The 23,315-nt window shown below is 45.8% G+C and overlaps 2 protein-coding genes and 6 non-coding genes across 9 annotated transcripts; 2 read left to right on the top strand and 6 right to left on the bottom strand.

Moving 5' to 3' along the window:
• Positions 1-689: 689 nt before the first annotated feature.
• Positions 690-12,698, top strand: LOC114453452 (glycogen debranching enzyme-like). Its single transcript, XM_028433352.1, has 33 exons — positions 690-818; positions 1,391-1,601; positions 2,618-2,787; positions 3,015-3,218; positions 3,587-3,768; positions 3,894-4,005; positions 4,099-4,222; positions 4,357-4,459; positions 4,543-4,640; positions 4,858-4,997; positions 5,112-5,299; positions 5,488-5,611; positions 6,172-6,329; positions 6,400-6,501; positions 6,571-6,705; positions 6,931-7,078; positions 7,158-7,252; positions 7,340-7,428; positions 7,506-7,640; positions 7,776-7,906; positions 8,310-8,446; positions 8,559-8,692; positions 8,800-8,957; positions 9,132-9,234; positions 9,331-9,556; positions 10,158-10,269; positions 10,413-10,548; positions 10,957-11,069; positions 11,279-11,490; positions 11,652-11,749; positions 12,188-12,275; positions 12,360-12,493; positions 12,581-12,698. The coding sequence occupies exons 1-33, from the start codon at positions 779-781 to the stop codon at positions 12,696-12,698; spliced, it is 4,458 nt and encodes a 1,485-aa protein (XP_028289153.1). The 5' UTR covers positions 690-778.
• On the bottom strand, positions 8,086-8,167 carry trnal-uag (transfer RNA leucine (anticodon UAG)). Its single transcript has one exon. It is a non-coding gene; the product is annotated as a tRNA-Leu (tRNA).
• A 346-nt stretch (positions 12,699-13,044) lies between the features above and the next one.
• LOC114453355 (putative ferric-chelate reductase 1) lies at positions 13,045-17,665 on the top strand. Of its 2 annotated transcripts, none has more exons than XM_028433215.1 (15): positions 13,045-13,462; positions 13,556-13,692; positions 14,349-14,446; positions 14,541-14,625; positions 15,202-15,396; positions 15,498-15,599; positions 15,682-15,826; positions 16,068-16,175; positions 16,286-16,401; positions 16,487-16,573; positions 16,707-16,798; positions 16,891-16,949; positions 17,023-17,166; positions 17,373-17,404; positions 17,474-17,665. In XM_028433215.1, exons 1-15 carry the CDS (start codon positions 13,111-13,113, stop codon positions 17,564-17,566), a joined length of 1,845 nt encoding a protein of 614 aa, XP_028289016.1. In that variant the 5' UTR covers positions 13,045-13,110; the 3' UTR covers positions 17,567-17,665. The 2 variants fall into 2 exon arrangements, with proteins under 2 accessions (XP_028289016.1, XP_028289017.1); XM_028433216.1 differs by having other exon boundaries at positions 16,891-16,940; positions 17,474-17,577.
• A 195-nt stretch (positions 17,666-17,860) lies between these two features.
• On the bottom strand, positions 17,861-17,932 carry trnag-ucc (transfer RNA glycine (anticodon UCC)). The gene has a single exon. It is a non-coding gene; the product is annotated as a tRNA-Gly (tRNA).
• Positions 17,933-18,862: 930 nt separating this feature from the next.
• On the bottom strand, positions 18,863-18,934 carry trnag-ucc (transfer RNA glycine (anticodon UCC)). The gene has a single exon. It is a non-coding gene; the product is annotated as a tRNA-Gly (tRNA).
• Positions 18,935-19,505: 571 nt separating this feature from the next.
• On the bottom strand, positions 19,506-19,587 carry trnas-aga (transfer RNA serine (anticodon AGA)). Its single transcript has one exon. It is a non-coding gene; the product is annotated as a tRNA-Ser (tRNA).
• Positions 19,588-19,891: 304 nt separating this feature from the next.
• trnaa-ugc (transfer RNA alanine (anticodon UGC)) lies at positions 19,892-19,963 on the bottom strand. Its single transcript has one exon. It is a non-coding gene; the product is annotated as a tRNA-Ala (tRNA).
• A 1,512-nt stretch (positions 19,964-21,475) lies between these two features.
• On the bottom strand, positions 21,476-21,547 carry trnaa-ugc (transfer RNA alanine (anticodon UGC)). Its single transcript has one exon. It is a non-coding gene; the product is annotated as a tRNA-Ala (tRNA).
• Positions 21,548-23,315: the final 1,768 nt, after the last annotated feature.

Genomic DNA, 23,315 nt, shown 5'->3' with positions numbered 1-23,315 from the left:
ATTAGCATACAAATAAATATTGTTAAAGCATCACTTTAATGAACAGTCTAACATCAGCACTGCATCCATGGAGGCTGCCATTGTTGTTTAGAGCGAATAAAAAAGTAAAAGAAGTTAATTTTAAGATCCTGCATAACATTTACCTGGTGTACTCTGCTAACTAAATAGCTAATAAAAAAAGTTAACTACAAGAGCATAACTAAAATAATTTTCCATGAAAATGAATGAAAATCCCAGCACACACACAAGTATAAATATTATTTTTGTGGTGGAAGTCCCAACAACCGCAGTTCCTTCAGTGCCCACCAGAGGGTCCCTCCTAAAGTGAGTCAATTCCCATAACACTCCAAAAAACTTTATTTATAGCCTGGTACAAAAACAGTTTTGGTTTCTACTATTAATATTTTATTGATAATTTGATTTAATGCGCTCTGCTGTTGTATTCTAATAGGTTGACTTTTTTTTGAATGACAGCCAGTCATTGGCTGGTGGTAAAGTGAAATGTTCACGGCACTGTAGATAGAAAAACATATAAACAAATCGATAAATAAATAAATGGGGAGATTCTGACTAGTATTTAGTTAATTACATTTATAAATGCATATTAAAAAATATAGAAAAGTCCCTGGTGACATATTAGTTGCATGTATTTGTTGAGTCATGTACCGCTTGGATATTTTGACAGTGTTGGTCCTCCATAGCGGGGGCAGCCTAAATAGATCAGGAAAGCATGTAAGAGACCAGCTGACCGGGCAGAGGCCTCCTGTTGCTCAGTGACATGGAGAAACTGGAGCGAGCTCTGTTCCGCCTGGAGCAAGGTAGGACGACTCTACACAGCATGTCAGCTTTAAAACAACGGCACACGCTGCACCACAATGACACAAGGTTCCCCTACAGTACGATATATGTCTGTGACACTATAATCAGCCAGAAAACAGGGTTAACCTTTAACATTGTGGTACAGTGTGAAGCCTGGTTAGAGCTTCTGTGTCATGAAGTTAGGCTATTAGGCTAGGACCCTAATAATCAAACTAAAAAGAACTCAGAGTTCATTTGTAAGGTGCACTATACTTTAAATAACTGCAGTAGTGAAGTGTCTTCTTTATTTTCACTTGTGTCTTAAATCATACAGTCTACATACATGTATGCATGCAGTAATGTGTGTACTGCTCAGCGTTGAACATAGATTTCACCACCACTGGACAGACTGAACTTGAGCTCAGGTATTCTCACACACATACCTCCGGTTACAGTAACACTACCTTCACACAGAAACCAGCTCAGCACTCTGTGTGCTCGGATGTTTGGCATTTTACCGTTGCAGGAACACACACACACTATCTTTCTCCTCACAGTTTGTTGCATTCCTCGTTCTTGCTGCGGTTTTCAGGTTTTGAGCTGCAGTTCCGGCTCGGCCCGACGCTCCAGGGTAAAGAGGTCCAGGTCTACACCAACTACCCTGCTGACGGCCATGAGTTTGATCGCCTGAAGTTCCGTCCTTTGGACTGGGTCTACCCGAATGGCTGCAAGGATGACTCGGATAAATACTGCAAGCTGGACTTGGTGGTGGCTGGATCGTTTCAGTACTACTTCTCCTGTGGGTGAGCTGCTTTAATACATGTGAGGCTGTTTACACTGGTAGAACCACTGGCTGGGTTCAGGCTCTTATCTCTCTCACTGTAAGTGCTAACTATACAAGCTGCACCTTGTTTTACTCGGGACACGCTTGTCTTTCCAGATGTACTGTACTAATATTTCATATGATATCACAATCCCCTCCAAAAGTATTAGAACAGTGAGGCCAGTACCTTTATTTTTGCAATAGACTTGAAACAGTTGGGTTTGACATCAAAAGATTTCAGCTTTTATTTCCAAGTGTTTACATCTGGATCTGATGCACAACTTATAAGACCCACCATGTGAGCAGAAGTATTGGAACATGTGACTGACGGGTGTTTTGTTCTCTTGCTGTGTCCAGTTGCGTTGATTATTCAAACATAGCACTGAAGTAGAGAAAGAAACAGACCCTAAACCAGCTATTAGTGACATCAGCAACACCCTCCAGAGGGCGGGAGTGAAGGCATCACAGTCTTCTGTTTGCTGAAGACTTCATGAACACAGAGGCTACACCAGAAGATGCAAACCACTCGTTAGAAAGAATGAGAATATGGACTTTGAACTTGGACTTTGCCAAAACAGACGAGCCTCAGACATTCTTGGACAAAGTTTTATGGACTGATGAGGCAAACACACAAGCTCCTCTGTGTGGAGGTAACATCATGGCTTCTTCTGGGGCAGGCTCAGTACGGTAATCTCCACTGATGATGTAACACATGATGGCAGCAGCAAAATGACCTCAGACGTCTACAGAAACATTTTGTCTGCCAATTTAAAGAACGATTCAACCAGCCTGGATGTTCCAATACTTTTGGAGGGGATTGTATGTGTACTGGTTTTGTATGACAAAAATCAGCAGGTAGCTCTTTAGAAAAGTCAGAATTTGTAGGTTTATTTAACATGTGAACCACCTTGCTGTGATTAAACCTTCTTGGGATATTCAACAAAGAAAGAACGTCATTTGGTGCATTGATGTTTGTCATTCCTCTCTTCCTGGCAGGGATAAGGAGAAAGTGAGTGGTGGCTATATCGTGGTGGATCCAGTGCTGAAGGTGGGAGCCAACAATGACATCCTCCTACTGGACTGCATCAGCAGCCAGACATATCTGGCCCAACGCCTCGGCCCGCTGGACAAATGGCTCAGCAGGGTCAGGGTTGCAAAGGAGACGGGTTGGTCTGCATGGGCCACCATGATAATCTCATGACATCCAACCTGCACCCACTACACAACGAGACCTGAAGCTCATCTTAGAGCCAATACTGGACAGAATAATAGTCTAATAATGTAGCTGTGTGCCTGTAAATAGACACGTGTGTCTGTAATATGACGGATAAAAATAACATGCTGAAATCCACTGATGTCAACAAGTGTCTCTGAGTGATGCTTCTGTGTCCAGGCTACAACATGATCCACTTCACGCCCCTGCAGAAGCTCGGTGCGTCGGGTTCCTGCCACTCCGTCTCTGATCAGCTGGAGTTAAACCCGAGCTTCTCACCTGAGGGGAAGCTCTGCACCTGGAGAGACATCGGCCGCCTGGTGGAGACGCTGAGGACAGACTGGAGCATGGTGTGCATCACTGACGTGGTCTATAACCACACAGGTAAAGTCCTGTTGTTAATGATGGAGACAGTGACGTGTTCTTGTGTTCTGCTTTAGCCCCTGCAGTGATCTGGTTTTATTATGAAGGAGAACAGTGCGGTGGTGTAAATAAACCACAGCTGTTGGCCTCTCCGGCAGGCAGCTGTGTCTTTAGCTGTGGCTTCTCAGTTTCCTCACTGACATTTGGACTGTTCACACTGAAGGTCACACACGTATATAGACTGGTAAAGGCGACAGGGGCTGCATGTCACACAGGAAAAACCCTCCTGCTAACATCCTTATTTTTTATTATATTATTTTTGTTATTACTGTATGAAGTGTTCTGCATTTAATGATTCATATTTTTATAATATGACTTCTCTTCTCTAGCGGTGGACAGTGAGTGGATTCGTCTTCACCCTGAATGTGGTTACAACCTGGTTAATTCTCCTCATTTGAAACCAGCCTGGCTCCTGGACCGAGCTCTTTGGCATCTCAGCTGTGACGTGGCTGATGGGAAATATGCAGATCAAGGAGTGCCAGCACACATCCAGGAGGAGCACCACATAAATGTCAGTTTATATCAGTATCATGAATTAATCTAGTTTTTGGTCCCTTCAAACGAGTCATAGGAGCAGCAGGGGTTTCAAACATTCAATCAACTGACTGTGTGTGTGTGTGTGTGTGTGCGTGTCAGGCTTTGCGCGGCCTGCTGTGGCAGCAGGTCTTCTCCAGGCTCAGACTCTGGGAGTTCCTGCAGGTCAGTGTGGATGAAGCTGTGGAGCAGTTCAGACAGCTGCTGCAGACAGGTGAGACAAATCCATCTATGTGGATAAAAATAGAGGTGAGGAAACTCCTTCTCATACCGTGAAGAGCCCAGTGTGTCCCTCCCTGTTGGACAGGTGTCAAATCCAGCTCCAGTCCTGAGTGTAACAAACATCTGAGGATGGTGCAGGACCCAGAGTACCGACGCTTTGGGCACACAGTGGACATGAAGTCTGCACTGGACGTTTTCACACCTCACAGGTCTCACACTGCTTTCACATTTAGTGCTAACAGTGGCTGAATAAACATATTATACACACACTACTGGAAATCACAGTATAAAGCTGCAGTAAAACCAATATAACTCTGTACTGTTCCTATATTTAATGTGACAGCTTGGACCCAGCAGACATCCAGCAGTGCTGCAACAGTTTCAGGAACAGACTGGAGGAGCTGAACTCACAGCAGTATGAAAAGATGTGCCGCCATGCAGAGCAGGTGTGTGTGTGTGTGAGTTTTATTTTCAGTGTTTACTTCTTTGATCCTGTTTTTGCAACATCACTGCTGTTCTGTATCCTCAGGCGATCCACTGCATTGTGGAGACTGTTGTTTATGAGCGCCTTGCTGGTGATGGGCCTACACTCGGTTTGGTCACAAGGAGGCGCCCTCTGTGCCCCAGGTAACCTCGTCAACATGTTTAAATGAGCCTGAGAACATCACCTGTCACAGATTAATCTATGGTCATAGTAACCATTGACATCTGTGAAACAAATTCTCATCACTCCATTCTCGAGTCTGAGCAGACAATCAAGCATTGCCAAGAACTGGACAGACAGAAAATCTTATTGGCAGCGTAAAGGATGAGGAAGATAATCTGTGTGTTTATCCTCCTGCAGGTATTTCACCTTCCCATTTGGAGAAATGAGCTTTGATGAAGAAACAGAGCTGATGACGCAGAGAGAGGCGGCCTGTCGAATCCTGGCCTGTGATGGTTTTGTGAAAGGAGGTGATCCACTTAGGACCTGTGGTGAATCAGGTGAGCTTTATGTTCAGTGAGAAGAATCCAGCAGAGAAACTGTTTATCCTGTAGTCTGGATTGTATCATTGGCCATCATCATCATCATCATCATCATCATCATCATCATTCGTGTTTCAGACGTCTACCTGCGCAGAGAGCTGGTGTGTCAGGGCGACACTGTGAAGCTACGCTACGGAGAAAAACCAGAGGACTGTCCGTTTCTGTGGGCTCACATGAAGGAATACACAGAGATTACAGCCAAGACCTTCTCTGGTGTTTGTCTGGTTAACTGCCTCTACACCCCTCTGCATGTGATGGAGGTAAACTCCACTACAGGTGTAACATTAAGGACCTGTCCCCTCCCTCTCATTTCAAATATGAGAGTGTTACTAATGATACCAGACAGAGGAAGCTGCTTTCTTATTAAAACCGTAGCTATGACAGTACGGATTTGTTGGAAAATGCACATTAGTTTTTGTTGAATAAAGTTTTTTGTGTGTCTCTGCAGGCGATGCTCGCAGCAGCCAGATCCATCCGGCCAAACCTCTACGTGATCGCTGAGCTCTCCTCTGGCAGTCAGCTGATTGAAAATACCTTCGTAAACCGCCTGGGACTCACCAGTTTGGTGCGAGGTACTGACCCTCCTCTCATTTGAATAGACTGGGAATGATACTTAGTATTCAGTTTTGGCTTGTTAACACAGATACTACATAGGTGTAGTATGTGAAGGTGTGTGATGTATAATGTTCTATGTGCCTGCATAAATATGAAAGTCCTGAACATGCATGATCCATATTGTCATCCATTTAATTTAAATATATATAGTATCTCTGTTGAACTTGTGTCTACTTGACATCTGCATGGTGTGAGGGTGACCTTGATCAGGCTTGTTTTCTAAGTTCAGATGAGTTCTGTAGCAGCATGAACCTGAAGAGTGTCTGTGTGACTAGACTGGCCTTTGTTGATCAAGAGGTAAACACAAAAAACAACCACATGCTCTAAACATACTGTTGTAATTCTGATTTAATGTTAAAGTTTCAGCCATTTTTATAAGTCAGAGACAAAGATTGAGGAGACTTATCTACCATGATGAACCATACCCACAGTGGTCTTACCATGATTTTAATATAATTCCGATGTTGCAGCCACTCCATGTGATCTCCATGTGATCTTCCATGTGTTTCTCCATCAGGTGCTGCAGACAGTCGAGATGAAGCAAACTGGCTGTCCTGCTTTGGAAAGGAGCCTGTAGGTGCCTTCAATCAGCCCAGCCTTAAACCTCTCATCCCTACTGTTGCCCACACCATGTTCATGGACATGAAGCCCAACAACAACAACACTTACATCCAGGTCTGTTCTCAAACAATGATGTTGATGTTTTGTCTCCTTGCAGGTTGTTCTGATGTTTCTTTGTTTTCAGAAATGTTCACTGTACGACATTTTGCCAAACTCGAGCCTGGTTTCTATGGCCTGCTGTGCTACAGGCAGCACCAGAGGATACGATGAGCTACAGCTGCATCAGGTTAGACCAGTCATAAGCTCCAGCACTGTGCAGTGTGTCCAGTACAAGAACCTTCTCTGTGTTGTTTAGGAGGATCGTGAGTATGCCTGCTGGAACACTGAGGCCCAAACACCCGACCAGGTCAACCTGCAGACGGGGGTCCTGGCCGGGAAGTTGGCTCTGAACAGACTTCACCGACAGCTGGCTGCAGAGGGCTTCACTCAGGTCTGTCACCATGTTGGCTGTGTCACAGTCTGCCTAAATTCCAAATACAGGCAAAGAGTCCTCATATATTTAAAATAAGTCGACCCCCGTACACCAAGCTGCATAAACATGTTGATTTCTGTTGGACATGTAACATTGGAGTCAGCCCCTAGAGGCAGCGGGGTGAACACTTCCATATGGCCTTCATGTCTTGATCGTTCTAAATTGTTTTGGTTGGATGAGCAGGTGCATGTGGAGCAGCTGGGTGAAGGCGTGATTGCGGTGACCAGACACTGTCCCAGCAGCCACCAGTCTGTGGTAGCCGTGCTGAGAAGGTCCAACAAGAATCCAGACATACACCATCATACAGATCCTCCACCTGTATTCATACCAGGTGATGAAGTCCCCAGATAAACCTGCATCCTAAGACGGGAGGGCTTTTTGCTGACCTGCAGTTTTTCCTGTCCTCACAGGTCAGATCACAGAGGTGGTCTTAGAGGCTGTGAGGAGCACCAACTCCAACAACAACATCAATGACTGCACTGTGGAGATTAGAGAGCACGTCCAGGTGTGGACTGCAGTGGTGGTGCTGCTTCTTCAGCATAGAGACATGGATGTAAGCTCCATAAAAATGTAAGGCATTCATATCTTCCAGGTGGAGGACAGTAAGTTGGTGAAAGCAGTGTTGAAACATCAAGAGGTGGTGCTGGAGAAGTTCACACCGGGCTGCATCATCATCTTCAGGTGGGTGAACCTGGAGGAAAGAAGAGGGAAGAGCACTGGATCAACCAGGTCTGAATGTGTTGGCTGTTGTTTTACAGGACGACTCTGGATGCCAGGTCCTGTGAGCAGCTGGGGGCTCTAAGACGCCACCTGATCCAGTTCAGTCCTCAGTACCAGACCGGCAGCCGGGCTGAAGAGAACCCTCCATCTGTCCTCAGCAAGCCGCTGAAGACGTTCGTATGCAAAAGCAATGACAGAATGACACTATGTTCAATATTTTCCAACTGCTGCTATAGTTTTCTAAAAGAAGTATGATCATGTGCTCGTCATCATCATCATCATCATCATCACCGCTTCTTCCTCCTCAGCATCATGTCCAGGCTGACCCTGGCTGACATGAACGTGCTGCTTTACCGCTGTGATGCTGAGGAGAGAGAAGATGGAGGAGGATGCTACAACGTTCCCTCATGGTTACCTCTCAACTACGGAGGCTTGCAAGGTACATTATACAGACAAAAGTGTCCTGACAGCCGCCATGTTTCTGGTTCCTGTCCAGCCTATGAAACATTTGTAAAGTCTGATGAAAGGTGACGAAGTTGGCCATCAGATCAGATTCAGAAATACTTAAACCCAGGGGGTGAACTTAAGAGATGAACAGCACTCGGACATTGAGCATAATGGCAGCGGTGGGATTCGAACCCACGCCTCCAGAGAGACTGGAGCCTAAATCCAGCGCCTTAGACCGCTCGGCCACGCTACCTGTGTTGTTGCTGCTTTGTCCATAAAATGTCAGAATACATTGATTGATTGATTATGTGATTAATGATAAGCTACAGTGTACAAATCCCTCCAATCATCGCCTTTTATTCTGCTGACATAAATGAGGAGTTTGTGGTTCTCAGGGCTGATATCGGCAATGGCAGAGATCCGTCCTAAGAATGACCTCAATCATCCGTTCTGTGACAACCTGAGGCAGGGGGACTGGTTGATGGACTACTTTTCCAACAGACTGCTGGCAAAGGGGGGAGCTGTGGGTGAGGTGAGCTTTTACTTACCGTGTTGCAGTTGTGTCTTCAGATGTGTGTAAACTGTACAGAGGTCTGTCAGGAAACACGGCAGAGTTCAGGCTGACATTGTCCTTTGACCTGCAGGTGGGCCAGTGGTTCCAGGCCATGTTCGGCTACCTAAAGCACATCCCCTGCTACCTGGTGCCTTGCTACTTTGACTCCATCATCCAGGGAGCCTACACCACTGCACTGGCTTCTGTTTTCACACAGATGTCAAGGTCTTTGCTGCAGCTCTTTGATGAATTACTAGCATTGATAATGTATTTACAGTACACTGCATTCTTTACTACTTGATGAATGCTGTCCTCTCCTCCGGCTTCCTCAGCTTTGTGCAGAACGGTTCCAGCTTTGTGAAACAGCTGGCTCTGGGTTCGGTGCAGATGTGTGCTTCAGATCAGACTTTGGCACAACTTACCCTCTCTCCTGAACTGAGAGATGAAGCCATGAACCAGGAGGAGCTGTGCTGTTTATCAATGGCAGCAGGTTTGTACAAATCATTCAATGCTAAAAAAAAGAGCATGGTTTGCAGGTTCAGCTCAACAGAAGGATGGAGAAGCATCAGAAAAGAGAATCCGTTTTTAACCCATTGATTTTCCAAGATGTCCTTATAAGTGTTCACTGTAACATGACATGATACTGTCATTGTCCTTCCCTCAGGTCTTCCATACTTGTGTGCTGGGATGTTCCATTGTTGGGGTCGTGACACTTTTATTTCCCTGAGAGGACTGCTGTTGCTGACTGGCAGACACCAGGAGGCTCGGTGAGTCGTCGCTCCTGTAAAGAATACAGGCCTCAGAGCACGTCAGCTATTTTGCACATTTCCTCTAATTACTGTTAAACCGCTGTCCTCCTACAGCAACATCATCCTGTCGTTTGCGGGGACGTTGCGTTACGGCCTGATCCCAAACCTGCTGGGCCAGGGACACAATGCACGCTACAACAGCAGAGACGCTGTGTGGTGGTGGCTGCAGAGTATCCAGGAGTACTGCACACTGGTGCCCGATGGTGTGTCCATCCTCAAGTGTCCTGTTTCCAGGATGTACCCCACCAACGTGTCTGAGCCTCAGCCTGCTGGAGCCTGGGTACGACTCTGTGTTCCTTTAGGTGTTCCTCCAAAGCAGAATTTTCGCCAAATAAATGCCCAAAAGAGACACAATCACGTCTGTCCTGTAGTGGAATGAACATATTAAGATGCTTTGCAGTTTAGAAAAAAAGTGCAATTTAGCTCAATGCTAAGCTATAGCATCCATTCAAAAATGACACGGAGGCTGTTTTAGAGGCTAAAATAATGTTATCCAGAGTACAGTATGGTCTGCTAGTGTGTTCCTGAGGTTGTAAGGTTATCCATTAGTTTATGTCTTTAGAAAAAGTTTGACTAACTCATCTGTTTCAGCTGGCTTCACACATGAATACATTTGTGTGTCATCAGCATAGAAAATAACCAGAATGTGAATAACCAGAAAGGGACCAAGCACAGAACCCTGTGGAACTCCCATGACTCACCCTATGAGGAGACATAAACAGACTGATATATATAATTCACCAGCTGCAGGGTGGATGAATGTCTGAATTATTAATGAGTACTTAGAAAGTAGTAGAATAAAGGAAGGGTTCCAAAAAAAAGTGTCAAAATGTTTGGTAGAATTTACACTTTTTCTTTTTTCTTTCTTGTTATTCTTTCAGAATCAGCTGCTGTATGATGTGATCCAGGAGGCCATGCAGAGACACATGCAGGGTATCCTGTTCAGAGAGCCCAATGCTGGACCACAGTTAGACTGCAACATGACTGAAGAAGGTATTTTATGCACAAGTGTGAGGTGCATGAGTGTCACAGGTGACAAGACAGACTCATCACTCCAAAGGTCTTTCAGGATGTGTTACAAAAAGATGGAGTCACTGGGATCAGGTTTTAATAGCAGCCTGTCTCACTCCCACTAGGATTTAACATAGAGGCTGGTGTGGACCAGACCACTGGCTTCATCTACGGGGGGAATCGCTACAACTGTGGAACCTGGATGAACAAGATGGGTGAGAGCGAGAGGGCACACAACAAGGGAATTCCTGCTACGGCCAGGTACAGTTTCCCTGTATGAGAGAATCCATCATCTTATGTAGCCTTGAAAAAGTCTCTGAACAATGTCAGGAAAAAAATAAAGCTTGTTGTTCAAGATCTGTCACATTAATGTAAAGAACCGTGCAACCTGAGAGGACACCGGCCCACAGGTGTGCAGGGAGAATGGTGGTATTGTTTGGGGAAACAAGCTCATATCTGTGAAACATCAGACAGAACTATGCTGTTTACAGCTGCAGGGCTGAATGACTCAGCAACAATTTATGCAGAGTCACCATTAGCTAGAGAAGAAGCTTGTGTGTGTGCAGATGTCTGTGTGTCCACTCACTGCTGTTTTACACATTTAAACATTGGTCGAGCTGCTGTTTAGGTTACGGCAAACTTGTGTGTGTGTCTGTGTGTGATATCCAGGGATGGGTCTGCAGTGGAGATTGTGGGTCTTTGTAAGTCTGCTGTACGCTGGCTCATGAAGCTACACGGTGACGGGCACTTTCCGTATGCAGCAGTCAACGTACGCACAGGAGGTCAGTCTCCATGATCCACTGCCCTACAGGGCAGGCTGGTCAATACACCTGGTTTCACCATGTTTCAAAGCGTTAAAGGCCATTTAATGTGTAACAATCTATTCATTTAAGTCAATTTAACACTGTTAACACTTCCAGACGGGTTTTCAATGACCAGAAACAACCCGACATCACACCGCACGAACTGAAGGCTCTTCTTCTGATTTCAGGTCGGGCGTATTCAGTGTCCTATGTGGAGTGGGATAGTAAGATCCAGGAACACTTTGAAAAGGAGTTCTACATTTCCCATGATACACAGGACCCTGAGGAGAAGCATCCAGAGCTCGTCCACAAAAGAGGCATCTATAAAGACAGCGTCGGTGCTTCCAGCCCCTGGTGTGACTACCAGCTGCGGCCCAACTTCACCATTGCCATGATGGTGGTGAGTAGAAAAAGTGAACAGTGTGGTCGAGCCCCTCGACAGGGTAACATAATGTGGGCTGTTAGGTATCGATCTCCTGAGTTAGGACTAGAATTAAAAATAAAATAAAATTCCCCTGCAGTGATAGAAGTGTGACTTTGCGTGTGTTTTGTGTGAGGCAGGCTCCTGAGCTGTTCACTGTGGAGAAAGCCTGGGAGGCGCTGGGAGTAGCTGAGACGAAGCTGCTGGGTCTTCTGGGGATGAAGAGCTTAGATCCTGAGTGAGTCGCGTGTTATGTTCTGAGCATTTATAGCTGTCAGGAGACAGCAACAGTGAGTGAACCTGTGGCAATTAAAACTAATCTGATTTGCCAGAGGGTCTGTGGGAGTGTGGGAAACACAACAAGCTGCCATATTTGAACGCTAGCATGTAGCGGTTAGCATGTTAGTAGGTTTCATGTGTCACGTTTACACAAACTGAAGACACTTGTACTGAAACCAAACAACTGTTAGGACAGCTGATTGTGGCTCACAGACTGTAAACACTGAAGACTGACCAGAAACATCTGGTTCTCTGCCCTCTGCCTCTTATTCTGTTGACTTGTCAAGGTGTTGTTGTGCTTCCTCATCACAGCAATTAACTCATACAGTATAATAGCTCTGCTAAATGAGTCACCTGTTGCCTTATTTTTGTACTAAATCAGCATTTTTTCCCACAGTGACCTGGTGTACTGTGGAGTCTACAACAACGACCTGGATAACAACAACTTCAACCAAGCTAAGGGCTTCAACTATCATCAGGGCCCAGTGAGTAGCACCCTGCACGCTCCTCTGCAGCAGCACATATGTCCAGGCTGAGATGAAGCTTCTTGTTTTTCTGTTGCCTTTCAGGAATGGCTGTGGCCTGTTGGCTACTTCCTGCGAGCCAAACTTTACTTTGCAAAGAAGCTTGGAGGGGAGACGTACGACAGAACCGTTGATCTGGTGAAAAACATCCTGTCACATCACGCTGCCCATTTGGACAGGTATGAATTCACGTCAGCATAGAAGGAGATAAATGATGTCAGATTGGGATAAATGGGCACTTTTTCCTCTGTCATTTCTGCTCTTAGGTCACCGTGGAAAGGTCTCCCTGAGCTGACCAATGAGAATGGCCAGCACTGCCCCTTCAGCTGTGAGAGCCGCTCCACATCCATTGCTGCTGTGCTGGAGGTCATGTATGACCTTTAAACACCTGAACACAACACCGTCCCACTGTTACTCACCGAGACAATTAAATAATTTATGATCATGACTGCGTGTGTTTTTCTGACTGATTTTCACAAGCAGAAGCAGAAGGAGGAGGATTTGAGAGGCAGATGCGGTGTGTGAGCAGGTTATCTGGTGAACTCGTGGCATCAGGGTGTGAGTCCTCAGAGGGCGTGTGATGCATTGTGCACTGTCATTGTGGGAATATTATTCTAGGAAGCCATAAGCTTAGTAACAGCCTCCCACCTCTGTGCTGCGAACACTGATGTGAGTCAGCAGGGAGGTGAATGTGGGCTCATTATGCACATACAGCGTTGTGTGTCCTGTTTCATCTGTGTACATTCAGCACGCATTGACTCCTTGGAACTGTGGGTTTTTTTCTCTGAAATGTGAAATGAAAACCCGGCTCCCAGATGTCCCTCCTCCTTTTTCCTCAGGCATTGTTTCCGCTCCACCTGAGCTCCTCTCAGTTGAATCGCAGCGTTGTGTCGGTCGTTTTGTCTGTTTTTCTCAGCTGCAGCAGTGTGTATGGAAAGAAGGTGGGAACTTTACTGAGATGGACCTTGTTGTGGTTCTGCTGCTGCTGTGCGGGGCCCCGGTGGTTCGGGGTTACGGCTCAGGTCTGGTTATGGACAGCTGTGAGGACATGAGACCGCGGCACGGTCAGAACAGCCCGCAGACAGGATCATCACCGTTCACCATCATTACAGAGAAGAGCACATACAGCGCAGGAGAGGATGTCAAAGGTAAGTCACAGGCTGGTCCCAGACTGCATCAGGGTCCTGTTAGGTCACATGTGGGTTTTCTAACCAATCCACCTGCTATGTGTTTGTTCCCAGTGAAGCTCCAGGCTCCAGCCTCCACGCCGTTTACTGGCTTCCTGTTAGAGGCCAGAGAAGTGGGGAGCCAGACTCCTGTGGGATCCTACACTGTGACAGACGGTCAAGCTCGGCTCCTCACCTGCAGCCAGAGACCTGTGAGTCCCCTGTCATAGACAAACTTGGTGTGAAGTACAAGCAGACAGAGTAGTGTTCATTTTGTCAACAAAAACTTTTCGTTGACCACCCTCTATTCCGTGACAAATATGTGACGAGAATGAAAATGTAAGAAGCTCCGACCAGATCTGGGTTACAAACATCCTCCCGGCCTTGTTTGTTTAAACAATGCCTTGATTGCTTTACTTTTTTAACCAGTTTATCATCACTTCATTCGCTCTTTCTGCTCCTGCGGGCTCGTTCACAGCGGCGCACCCACTCACACACTGAGCTGCCTGGACCACACATCAGAGCTGGACACATCCCACAACACTAACAGGATATATAAACAAAGAACTTAAGGGGAATGTGATGATATATTGATTTTTCTGTTTTTGTGTTGTACATTGTTAGTTTAAATGACTATACATAGTTATAGGCTTATAATGGAGTGTTTACTACCATGACAAATTAATCATAATAACAAACTGTCAAATAGCTTAAAATGACTAAAGTGAGACTAAAAGTCTAAAATGTCTTTGTCCAGTCTTGGGTGACTAACACTAAAATGAAATGAAAAATTCTTGTTAAAATTAACACTGATGAAGAGTGGCTCAGGGCATTGTCTGTGTGTGTGTGTGTGTGTCTGTGTGTGTAGAACTCTGCAGTATCCCACAGATCCAATTCTGCTAAGACCAACATTCAGGTGCTGTGGAGGTCAGGCACTTCTGGAGACATGAAGAACATTGAGTTTCAGTAAGACTTGATGTTTTGTTCTTGTTTTTCTTGATCTTTGTCTGCTCCTGTGTGGTTTCATGACATCATCAAACTGCTCTCGGTGTGTCCGCAGTGCTTCCTTTGTGCAGACTTACAGCACGTTCTGGGTGGATGTAAAAAGTCCTGTCCTGAATTTCACAGGCAGATCATCACAGCCAGTAAGTGACACTCATTTATTGATATTTATAACTAATGATCAGCTCATCAGGCACACCCGCTGACTTCACCTCTCCACTCACAGACTTAGAGGTGTACAAAATGTCTCATGGTACATCAACATGTATGATTTTAGTTATTATTTCAAAAAACGTTTTAGTACTAATATTTTAGTTATATATTTTTGTTTTTAATTTGTTTGACCATGTTTTTTTTAACTATTTTATTTTTTTATATTTTACCATTTTTATTCAAAAATTCATTTTTTTACTGTTTCTAAAATGTAAAATGATTTTTATTTATTAAATTACAAATATAAAATACTATTTTATTTACTATTTAAATTTTTTTTTACTGTTTCTAAACCTTAAAATTATTTTTATTTAGGAATTTAACAATTAATTCTAATTAAATAATTAATTAATTTTATTTACTATTTACATTTTTTTTTTTATTTGTATATTTTTTTTCTTTACTTTTTTGAACCATAGTTCCCTTTTTAAACTTGGATGTTTCTGGATGTTGTAAATCCTCCTCTGGTCATGTCACCATGACACTCTGGTCTCTTCCTGTGGCAGGGCATCTCCAGTGCAGACTGTGGTGTCTCTAAAGTGTGCCTCAGCAAGCCCTCGAACTGTGACCCCTCCGTCAGCTCGGACTGCTTCTTCATGTCAGCCATGTTGTCATCGCCTGATGGAGCAGCCGTCCGTTATGAGCTCGCCGGCCCCTCTGGTGGATACATCTCCTTTGGATTCTCAGATGATCAGCACATGGTAATGTGGGGTGATCCATCCACAAATATTACCTGATATTAGACTCCTCCTCCCAGCGTCTATCTCCAGACATAACCTGTTCTTCTGTTGTCTTCGTTCAGGGAAGCGATGATATTTATATCTGTGGTGTGGGCAGCTCCGGGCTGGTGGAGCTGCAGCATGCCTTCTCGACAGGAGAGACGGCTCCTGGACTCCTCCCTCTGGTACTGAAAGTCTTTTAAAAAAGTGTTGTTCACATGAATCTGTGATAGATTATTGATCCTATTGATTGATTCTTTCCCACAGGGGAATGTTTCTGGCGTAGAGACGTCGATGGAGCAGGGGGTGATTCGCTGCTCATTCACTACCATAAACATTATTTCTACTCAGAGGACGTCTGGCTTCAACCAAACCTACTACCTGATGTTTGCTCATGGACCCAGCAGCAATGGTACTGATACCAGCGTGTCTTATTGCTGGATGGTGCCCTGTTATTGATTGGATTGAACAGCGCTGTATGTGGCTGATCTTATATAAAGACTGAGGAAGCCGCCATAGTGTCACCCAGTACAGAAACCTGGAAAGCAGCGCTGACCTCAGAACACTGAACCCCTGCCTGTGTTTATTACTTTTATGTTTATTATACGTACATAACTGGCTGTTTTTGATCTGCCAATGTGTCTCCTCTGCAGGGAGAATCCAGTTCCACACTGGCACCTTCATCAGCTCTGAGAAGGTGGACATCTCCAGACCTCAGGCGGTCCAACAGTCTGGACAGCCTTATATCATCAGAGCACATGGTGAGACCCATTGACCACCTTAGTCCCAGTGTTGATGTCCTTTTGTCATCAACAACAAATTTTGACAAATCAAAATAACTGGGTGTAATGGGAGCATGAAACTGTTTCAGGAGCACTGATGCTGACGGCCTGGATGACCACAGCATCGCTGGGAATGATGGTGGCTCGATATCTGAAAGGAGCGCTAACGGGGAAAAACCTGTTCGGCAAAGATGTTTGGTTTGTGGTACGACTTGATGAGGAACTCACACACACCGACGGGATCATGTGATGGTGTTGTTTTGAGCCTGTTTCCTGTCGCTGCTCCTCAGGTGCACGTGGCGGTGATGACGGTGACAGTAGCGGCCACAATCATCGCCTTCATCCTGGCTTTCTCACATGCTCGGGACTGGTCAGGGGTGAGTGCACCAGAGCTCCTGCAGCACTGCACCCGAGTGGAACGACCACTCCAGAAACTGCTGCCTGTGTCAGAGTTGTCATTGTCGTTGTGTGTCTGTGTGTGACCGCTGTTGCTGTGTGTGTGCTTTGCAGGGAGCTCACCCTGTGCTGGGCTGCCTGGTTATGATCCTCTCAATCCTGCAGCCCGTAGGGGCTCTGCTGCGCTGTGGACCACAACACCCTAAGTACGTACCCCGCTGTATGCACAACACATGAACAAAGGTGCAGCTCTGTGTGTGTCAGCAGTTAGAATGACTGAATATTTTTACTTTACCAGGAGGTTCCTGTTCAACTGGTCACATGCTTTAAATGGAGCAGCGATAAAAGGTTTATCAGGTACACTCGCTCACACAGTTTACATTGGAAACGTTTGATTGCAGACATATTAACTGTGTGTGACGCTGTGCAGTGGCAGCCATATTCACAGGCCTGGAGAGGATTGACAGCTCCGCTGATCAGTGGATGATGAAGGTGATGGGAGGTTTTGTTGGATGGGAAGCGTTGTGTTACACACTGCAGGAGGCCCACTTTAGATGGAGAGTTCACAGCACAGGTAATGTTTGAGAAGGCTCCATAAGGGTTAAATAGGTTGTATCATGAGCCTTCAGCCGCTCACCTGTGTTCATTTAAGCCTTACCCACCAACCCTAAGCTGCCATCTAGTGACAAACAAAAGCAATTACAAGTTAACTTCATGGCTCCTACTGTTTTACATATAGTAAGTGCAGCACAACAGTCTAAACTCTGCTTTTTATTCCAGATACCTCTACTACAGTACTGGAATCCAACAAGGTAAAACAAAATAAAAATAAGAACCTGCTGCGTCTCTCTGTTTTCCACATTGTTGTTGTGTTTTTTCAGATTGATGGTTTGCTGATGGTTCTGTTCCTGTTGGGAAACCTTCCCTTCCTGGTGGCGCTGCTGGTGGGAATTGGAATGTCAGAAGATGATTGAAGAAGAAGAAGAATTTCCACAATTACACGCCAAAAAGAGTTGACATTTTCTAAAATATGACGTTTGTATTTTTAAAATAAATAAGTAGATGTAGATGTACAGAGGTTTTATAGGCGCACTCTGCTCGGGTGCAGTGACCTCACTGCTGTGTTGAAGCTGCACAGTGACTTGTGGTGTACCCCCAGGTTCTGTTCCAGGTCCCACACTGTCTTCATACTCTATCTTTTGGCCCGACACTTATGCAACAGAAGTTCTTCTGCATAAAGTCCTAGGACAAAAATAAAAGCACAATGCTGCGATGGCCGGGAATCGAACCCGGGTCAACTGCTTGGAAGGCAGCTATGCTCACCACTATACCACCATCGCTCACACAGCTGAGTCAGCACTGTGTGTCAGGAGTAGAACGGAGGGGGAGGGGAAACAAAGGCACTCTGAGCAGTATCACAGTAACATGACAGAGTCAGAGGACTGGATGTGAACTCTTGGACACATGTTTTCACAGACGGACTGACTTTAGAGTGTGTAGTAAACACATGAAATTGTTTGACCACACCTTCTCGGTGATCTCAGGTGAAAGCAGGCAGCTGTGTGAAGATTCTCCTGATTCCTGAGCTGTTAGTTTGGGTCATGATTATCTGTGTCTGTGTCTTTCTGTAGTCTCAGTGTGGGGGGGGGAGCATGAAGCCCTGGGTTCAATCTTCTCATGAGTGACATAAGAAGGTAAAGCATGAACACTTTAGTCTTTAACCCTGCACAAAACAGCGTTCTTGTCCAGGGACACATTGTGTTGTAAACAGAGCTAAAGAGCATTGACGTGCCTGCTTGTGATGGGCCCTGGTGGCATAAGACTTTCAACTAACTAATCCATTACTTACGATGTTGTCTCTAGGAGTACTTTGATCCTTCCTTATGTCCTTTGTACTAACCCTCCCCTGCGAAATGGAGGCAGTGACATCCAACAGTGCACCCCACATGGGACTCAAAGCCACAATCCCTGGTTTAGGAGTTCTGTGCCTAATAAGTCAGGTTCTGGCCTTCCTGGGATTATGGGTGGGTTGTTTGCTGTCCAGCAGAGTGGTGCAGCGGAAGCGTGCTGGGCCCATAACCCAGAGGTCGATGGATCGAAACCATCCTCTGCTAGAATGTGCGATTTTTGCTGTTTTTTGTGAGCCTCTTCTAAGAAGCTGTCCCTGCACTTATTCCCTTCTTCTTCCCACCAAAAAACTTTTCAACAACACACAACAAGGTCATCAGCTCAGTGGAAACTCTCATGCTATTGAAGAAAAGGTCAAACACTGCGATGGCCGGGAATCGAACCCGGGTCAACTGCTTGGAAGGCAGCTATGCTCACCACTATACCACCATCGCTGTGAGTGAGAGAGGTTCCACTGCTGAGTCAGCACTGTGTGCAGAACAAAGAGCAGGGGGAGGAGGACGAGTCGATGGAAAGTAACAGAAAGTAGAGACAGAGAGACAGGCGGTGGTGTTTGCCCAGGCTTTGTGGAGATTATGGGATTTGAGTGTGAGGTGTGGTGGTGCAGTGGAAGTGTCCTGAGCCCATTACCCAGAGGTTGATGGGTTGGAGCCATCCTGAGCTTTGTGTTTCTTGTTGTCTGATGTGTGAGTGTGCTTTCAGAGTCATGAATGAGCTGTGTTGGTTCTTCTGTCTGTTGAAGCTCAGCTCTCTAACGACGGGTTAATGAATACGAGCCTGCAGGGGAGCTGTGCCTGTGGGTCTGTTGTTGTTAGTTAAGTATTGAGGCATTTAGAGCTCATGTGAATTTCACACAAATCCACTTGCTGAGACTCTCAGCTACATATAAACCTGTATTCCTCACAAAACTGGTAGAACTGAGGAGAATCTTCAAGAGACTCTACAGGTCCAGCTGCCCTGCTTCAAGCTGCTTCTTCAATCATAGAACAGGCAGCTAAAAGCAGTCGTTGTCGGCAGGATTCGAACCTGCGCGGGGAGACCCCAATGGATTTCTAGTCCATCGCCTTAACCACTCGGCCACGACAACTGCACAAGCTGCTGTTTTGTTCATCTTCAGCAGCCAGTATTGATCCAGTGTGACGTGCACAGGGTTAGAAAATGAGAAACACAGAATACTGTCACACTGAGAATGTAACTCATACTGTAATGCTAAATAATGAAATATTTGAGCTTTAGCAGCAAGGGGGTGATTTGTAGTAGAGTGGTGGTGTGCTGCACATTGAGGTCACTGGTGTTTCCCGGTGGCAGGTATGCGTTTAAAACATGGCCATTGAGAGAGAAGAGAATCCAGAGTCCCTAAACTGTAATCATTGGAGGAGCAAAAGTCACCCTGGAGATGCCGGGGATTGAACCCGGGGCCTCATACATGCAAAGCATGCGCTCTACCACTGAGCTACATCCCCCTGTGGACTGTGGCAGCCTGTCAGGTGAGTTGGTGGTCACAAGGTCCAAGTCATATGCTGGATATGACCTGATGATTCTGACTGTAAACACAACTTGTTTCCAAGTTTTGAAAAACTTTTTGTTTAGTAAGTCATAGGAACCAGGACACTCTGCAGTGTTTGTTGTTTGTTTATGATCTATTATCAAGCACTCACAGTTAATACAGTTGCTGGACAGATTTTGCAGGTTTTAAGCCGACCTGCAGATTTTTTTTCTGTCCAACATGTGATCAAAGTTCAGTTGTAAGTTTATGTCTTGGCCACACGGTGGCAGTATTTCTCTTTATTCTTAATTTTACCTTGAAGATCCACCACTATGACTGGTCATGGGTGCTGTGATGCACACATGCAAACCACTGTAGGAGTAATGATGCTTTTCTGAAGCACGTTTAAAGACGACCACCAGGTGTTTGCATACAACTATTTAGCTGCTCTTATACTTGCTAACATTATAACTGATAACAGTTTTCAAGATTCCAGAGCTCCCTTCACCAGGGGGAGCGCTGATGCCGAGGCTACGACAGGAACACATAAGCTCTGTGACTCCTCGGTGTTACACAATCTGTCTGCAGCTCCAGAGTGTGTCAGCTGACCAGTGGTCCAGCTGTTTTGGGACCACTGTGGAATGCTTCCAGCCGCTCAATAAAAGCAATCAAGGATCAGTCCCTGAACGAACATTATCTTCTCTCAATGCCTTTTTTTGTGACAAAAACACAAAGCAGACAATCTGTTTTTGTTTGGTCTCCATCACAGCTAAGCAACACGACACAGAGTCTGCTGCTGCAGCGAGAGAAAAGCAGAAAGCAGCATGTTTAATAAGCCGGACTGAAGAGAACTGTAGAACACGCAGGGTGAGAGCAACATCTGGCACAGATCGAACGAAGGGAAAGCGAGGACGCCACTGTTTGGACTTCCTGGAATGAAAACTCGCAGAACAACTCCACTAGAAATGACACTGCAGAATGATTTGCTCTGAGAGTTTTGGGAAAGCAGCCTGAAAAACATTACCTCACCCAAAGTGCACCCAGATGAGCAGGATGCTCAGCCAGCTGAGGAGCTTTACATAACGTGCTGTGTACTAACAACAGCTCTGATGCTTCAGACTACATTCCCCGTCTGCACCAAGCACCTGAGCGGTTATGTAAATTACCAAGGTGCACAGTGTCTGGCGATGGAGAGGAAACTCTGAGCAAACTTGTGTTTTTAATTATTCAGCTTGGCTAACAGTGGGCCACAAACCGTCTGAGGCCTGCCAGGCTTTCAGAGACCGGGCTTAACCGAGTGAATTATGGATGAACGAGGGAGAGGCTTGAGACACACCCCTCGAGTTTGTCCTGTCGTAACACACCTGAACCAGGAGGTCCTGTGACCAACCAGCAGGTCGTAGATGCGTTATCAGCCACACATGGCCTTCAAGAGAGAAGGGAAGCCAGAGTCCCTAAACTGTAATCATTGGAGGAGCAAAAGTCACCCTGGAGATGCCGGGGATTGAACCCGGGGCCTCATACATGCAAAGCATGCGCTCTACCACTGAGCTACATCCCCCTGTGGACTGTGGCAGCCTGTCAGGTGACTCAGTGGTCATGATGATTCTGACTGTAAATAAGACTTGTTTCCAAGTTTTGAAAAACGTTTTGTTTAGTAAGTCAATAGGAACCAGGACCAACCAGCAGCATAGGTGCGTTATCAGCCACTAACATGCTTCAAAACAGACTTTGAGCATGTTGAATGTTTCATATTGATCCTCTGTTGGGCCTCCATGTAAAACCCTCTGATGAACAGTAGAACTGTGCAGTGGGTCACTGTTAATGTCTTTGTGTGGGTTGAATGTGTTGGAAGCTGAAGTGACCGCACAAATTCCTCCACTTGCTGCCATGTGCTCATTAAACACGGACTTCTTCTTTCCACATAACTGGCCCCTTTAACTGGGCTGACAGCCGGAGCCGTGCTCAGGTTAGTCACATGACCCGCTTCAGTCTGATACACACTGAAAACACACACTAGGTCCTGATCCTGGAGATCAGCTGAACATTGATTGACAGACAGGCTGAGGGGAGATTGTGATGTCTGACCGAAAGTCATTCCTTTATTTATTACCTTAAAAAATGTGTTTGAAGTGTTTGCATGCCTTCCTCCTCCTCATGTCTGCTGGCTCTCTGCCCCCCCACTGGTCATGTGCTGAACTGCATCCCATGGCAGGAGCACTCTGAGTGGCTGCGATGACTAAACCTATAAACCTCTGAGTTACATCACCACGTTTTGGCTTGTTATTCTTACAGCATGGACCATGTTTGATTTTTATGACGGAGGAGTTTGAAGAGGGCATCGTCAGGTTTGGCCTGAGAAGAGGACTGAAGTGGTGAGTGGTGCTCCACAATCTGCATAATCCCACTGTCAACAAAGGCAGACAGGGCACGATGAGCACCTTGGATCTAACAGACATGAGCTCAGCAACTGAGAGGCTGAGCCGCTAAAATGTCCCGGAGGAAAGGCTGAGCTGAAGTCCACGGCACGGCTCCCCTGATGTTCCAAGCGGCTCGGGTGCTGTGTGCGTTGCCATGGCGGCAGCATCTTCAGTTGACCATGTTGGTCCTGTCTGCAAACGGATGTGGGTCAAAGGCAAAGTCTTTTATACACTGCGAGACCAGAGGACTCGTGTGCGACCCTTCAGGTCCCTCTGGACGGCTTTTTATACTCGTAACTGTAACGTGTGCATCTCTCAACATTTGGCAGCCAAAGAGAAAACTCCTCATGTTGGACAATCACAGCTTCGGTTCTCACAATCACAGAAACACAAGAGAGAACAAACTCCTCGCTTACATCTGCCGCTCGGACGGCCCTCTCTCCCAATTCTCCTCCTCTCTCGCGTGCAAAGCTTTCCATCGACACCAGTCAGGCTGAGCAACAGAACGACTGCTTTCTGTTCTCTCTTTAATCGAGCTGTTGCATTATTTATGTGTTTGTCATTACTCTCCCTGTGCGCTCAGAGGCTCACATGCTTTTCACCAGTTCACTTCTCCATGAGACTGTGCTTTGATCAGAGGCGTGGCTACACAGATATTGATGGACTGTGGCGTGTCTGCAGGGTTACAGAGGCTGAAAGGTTGTGTATGATGATGTTAATTAATGCCATGCATGCGTATGCATAAGATCAGAGTGCGTCCAGCTGCTTCACATTACGCCGGCTTTAAGACACTTTTGTCTTGGTAGTATTCAGTTGTTTCCATCTATACTGTGAGTATGAAGGTATGAGCAGGTCTTTCTACCACAGCAACAGCTCAGTGTGATTATCCCTGAACCATCACCTTATGTA

Source organism: Parambassis ranga, chromosome 20 (assembly GCF_900634625.1).
Source record: "Parambassis ranga chromosome 20, fParRan2.1, whole genome shotgun sequence".
Lineage (NCBI taxonomy): Eukaryota > Metazoa > Chordata > Actinopteri > Ambassidae > Parambassis > Parambassis ranga.
This window is presented reverse-complemented; position numbering and strand designations above follow the sequence as displayed.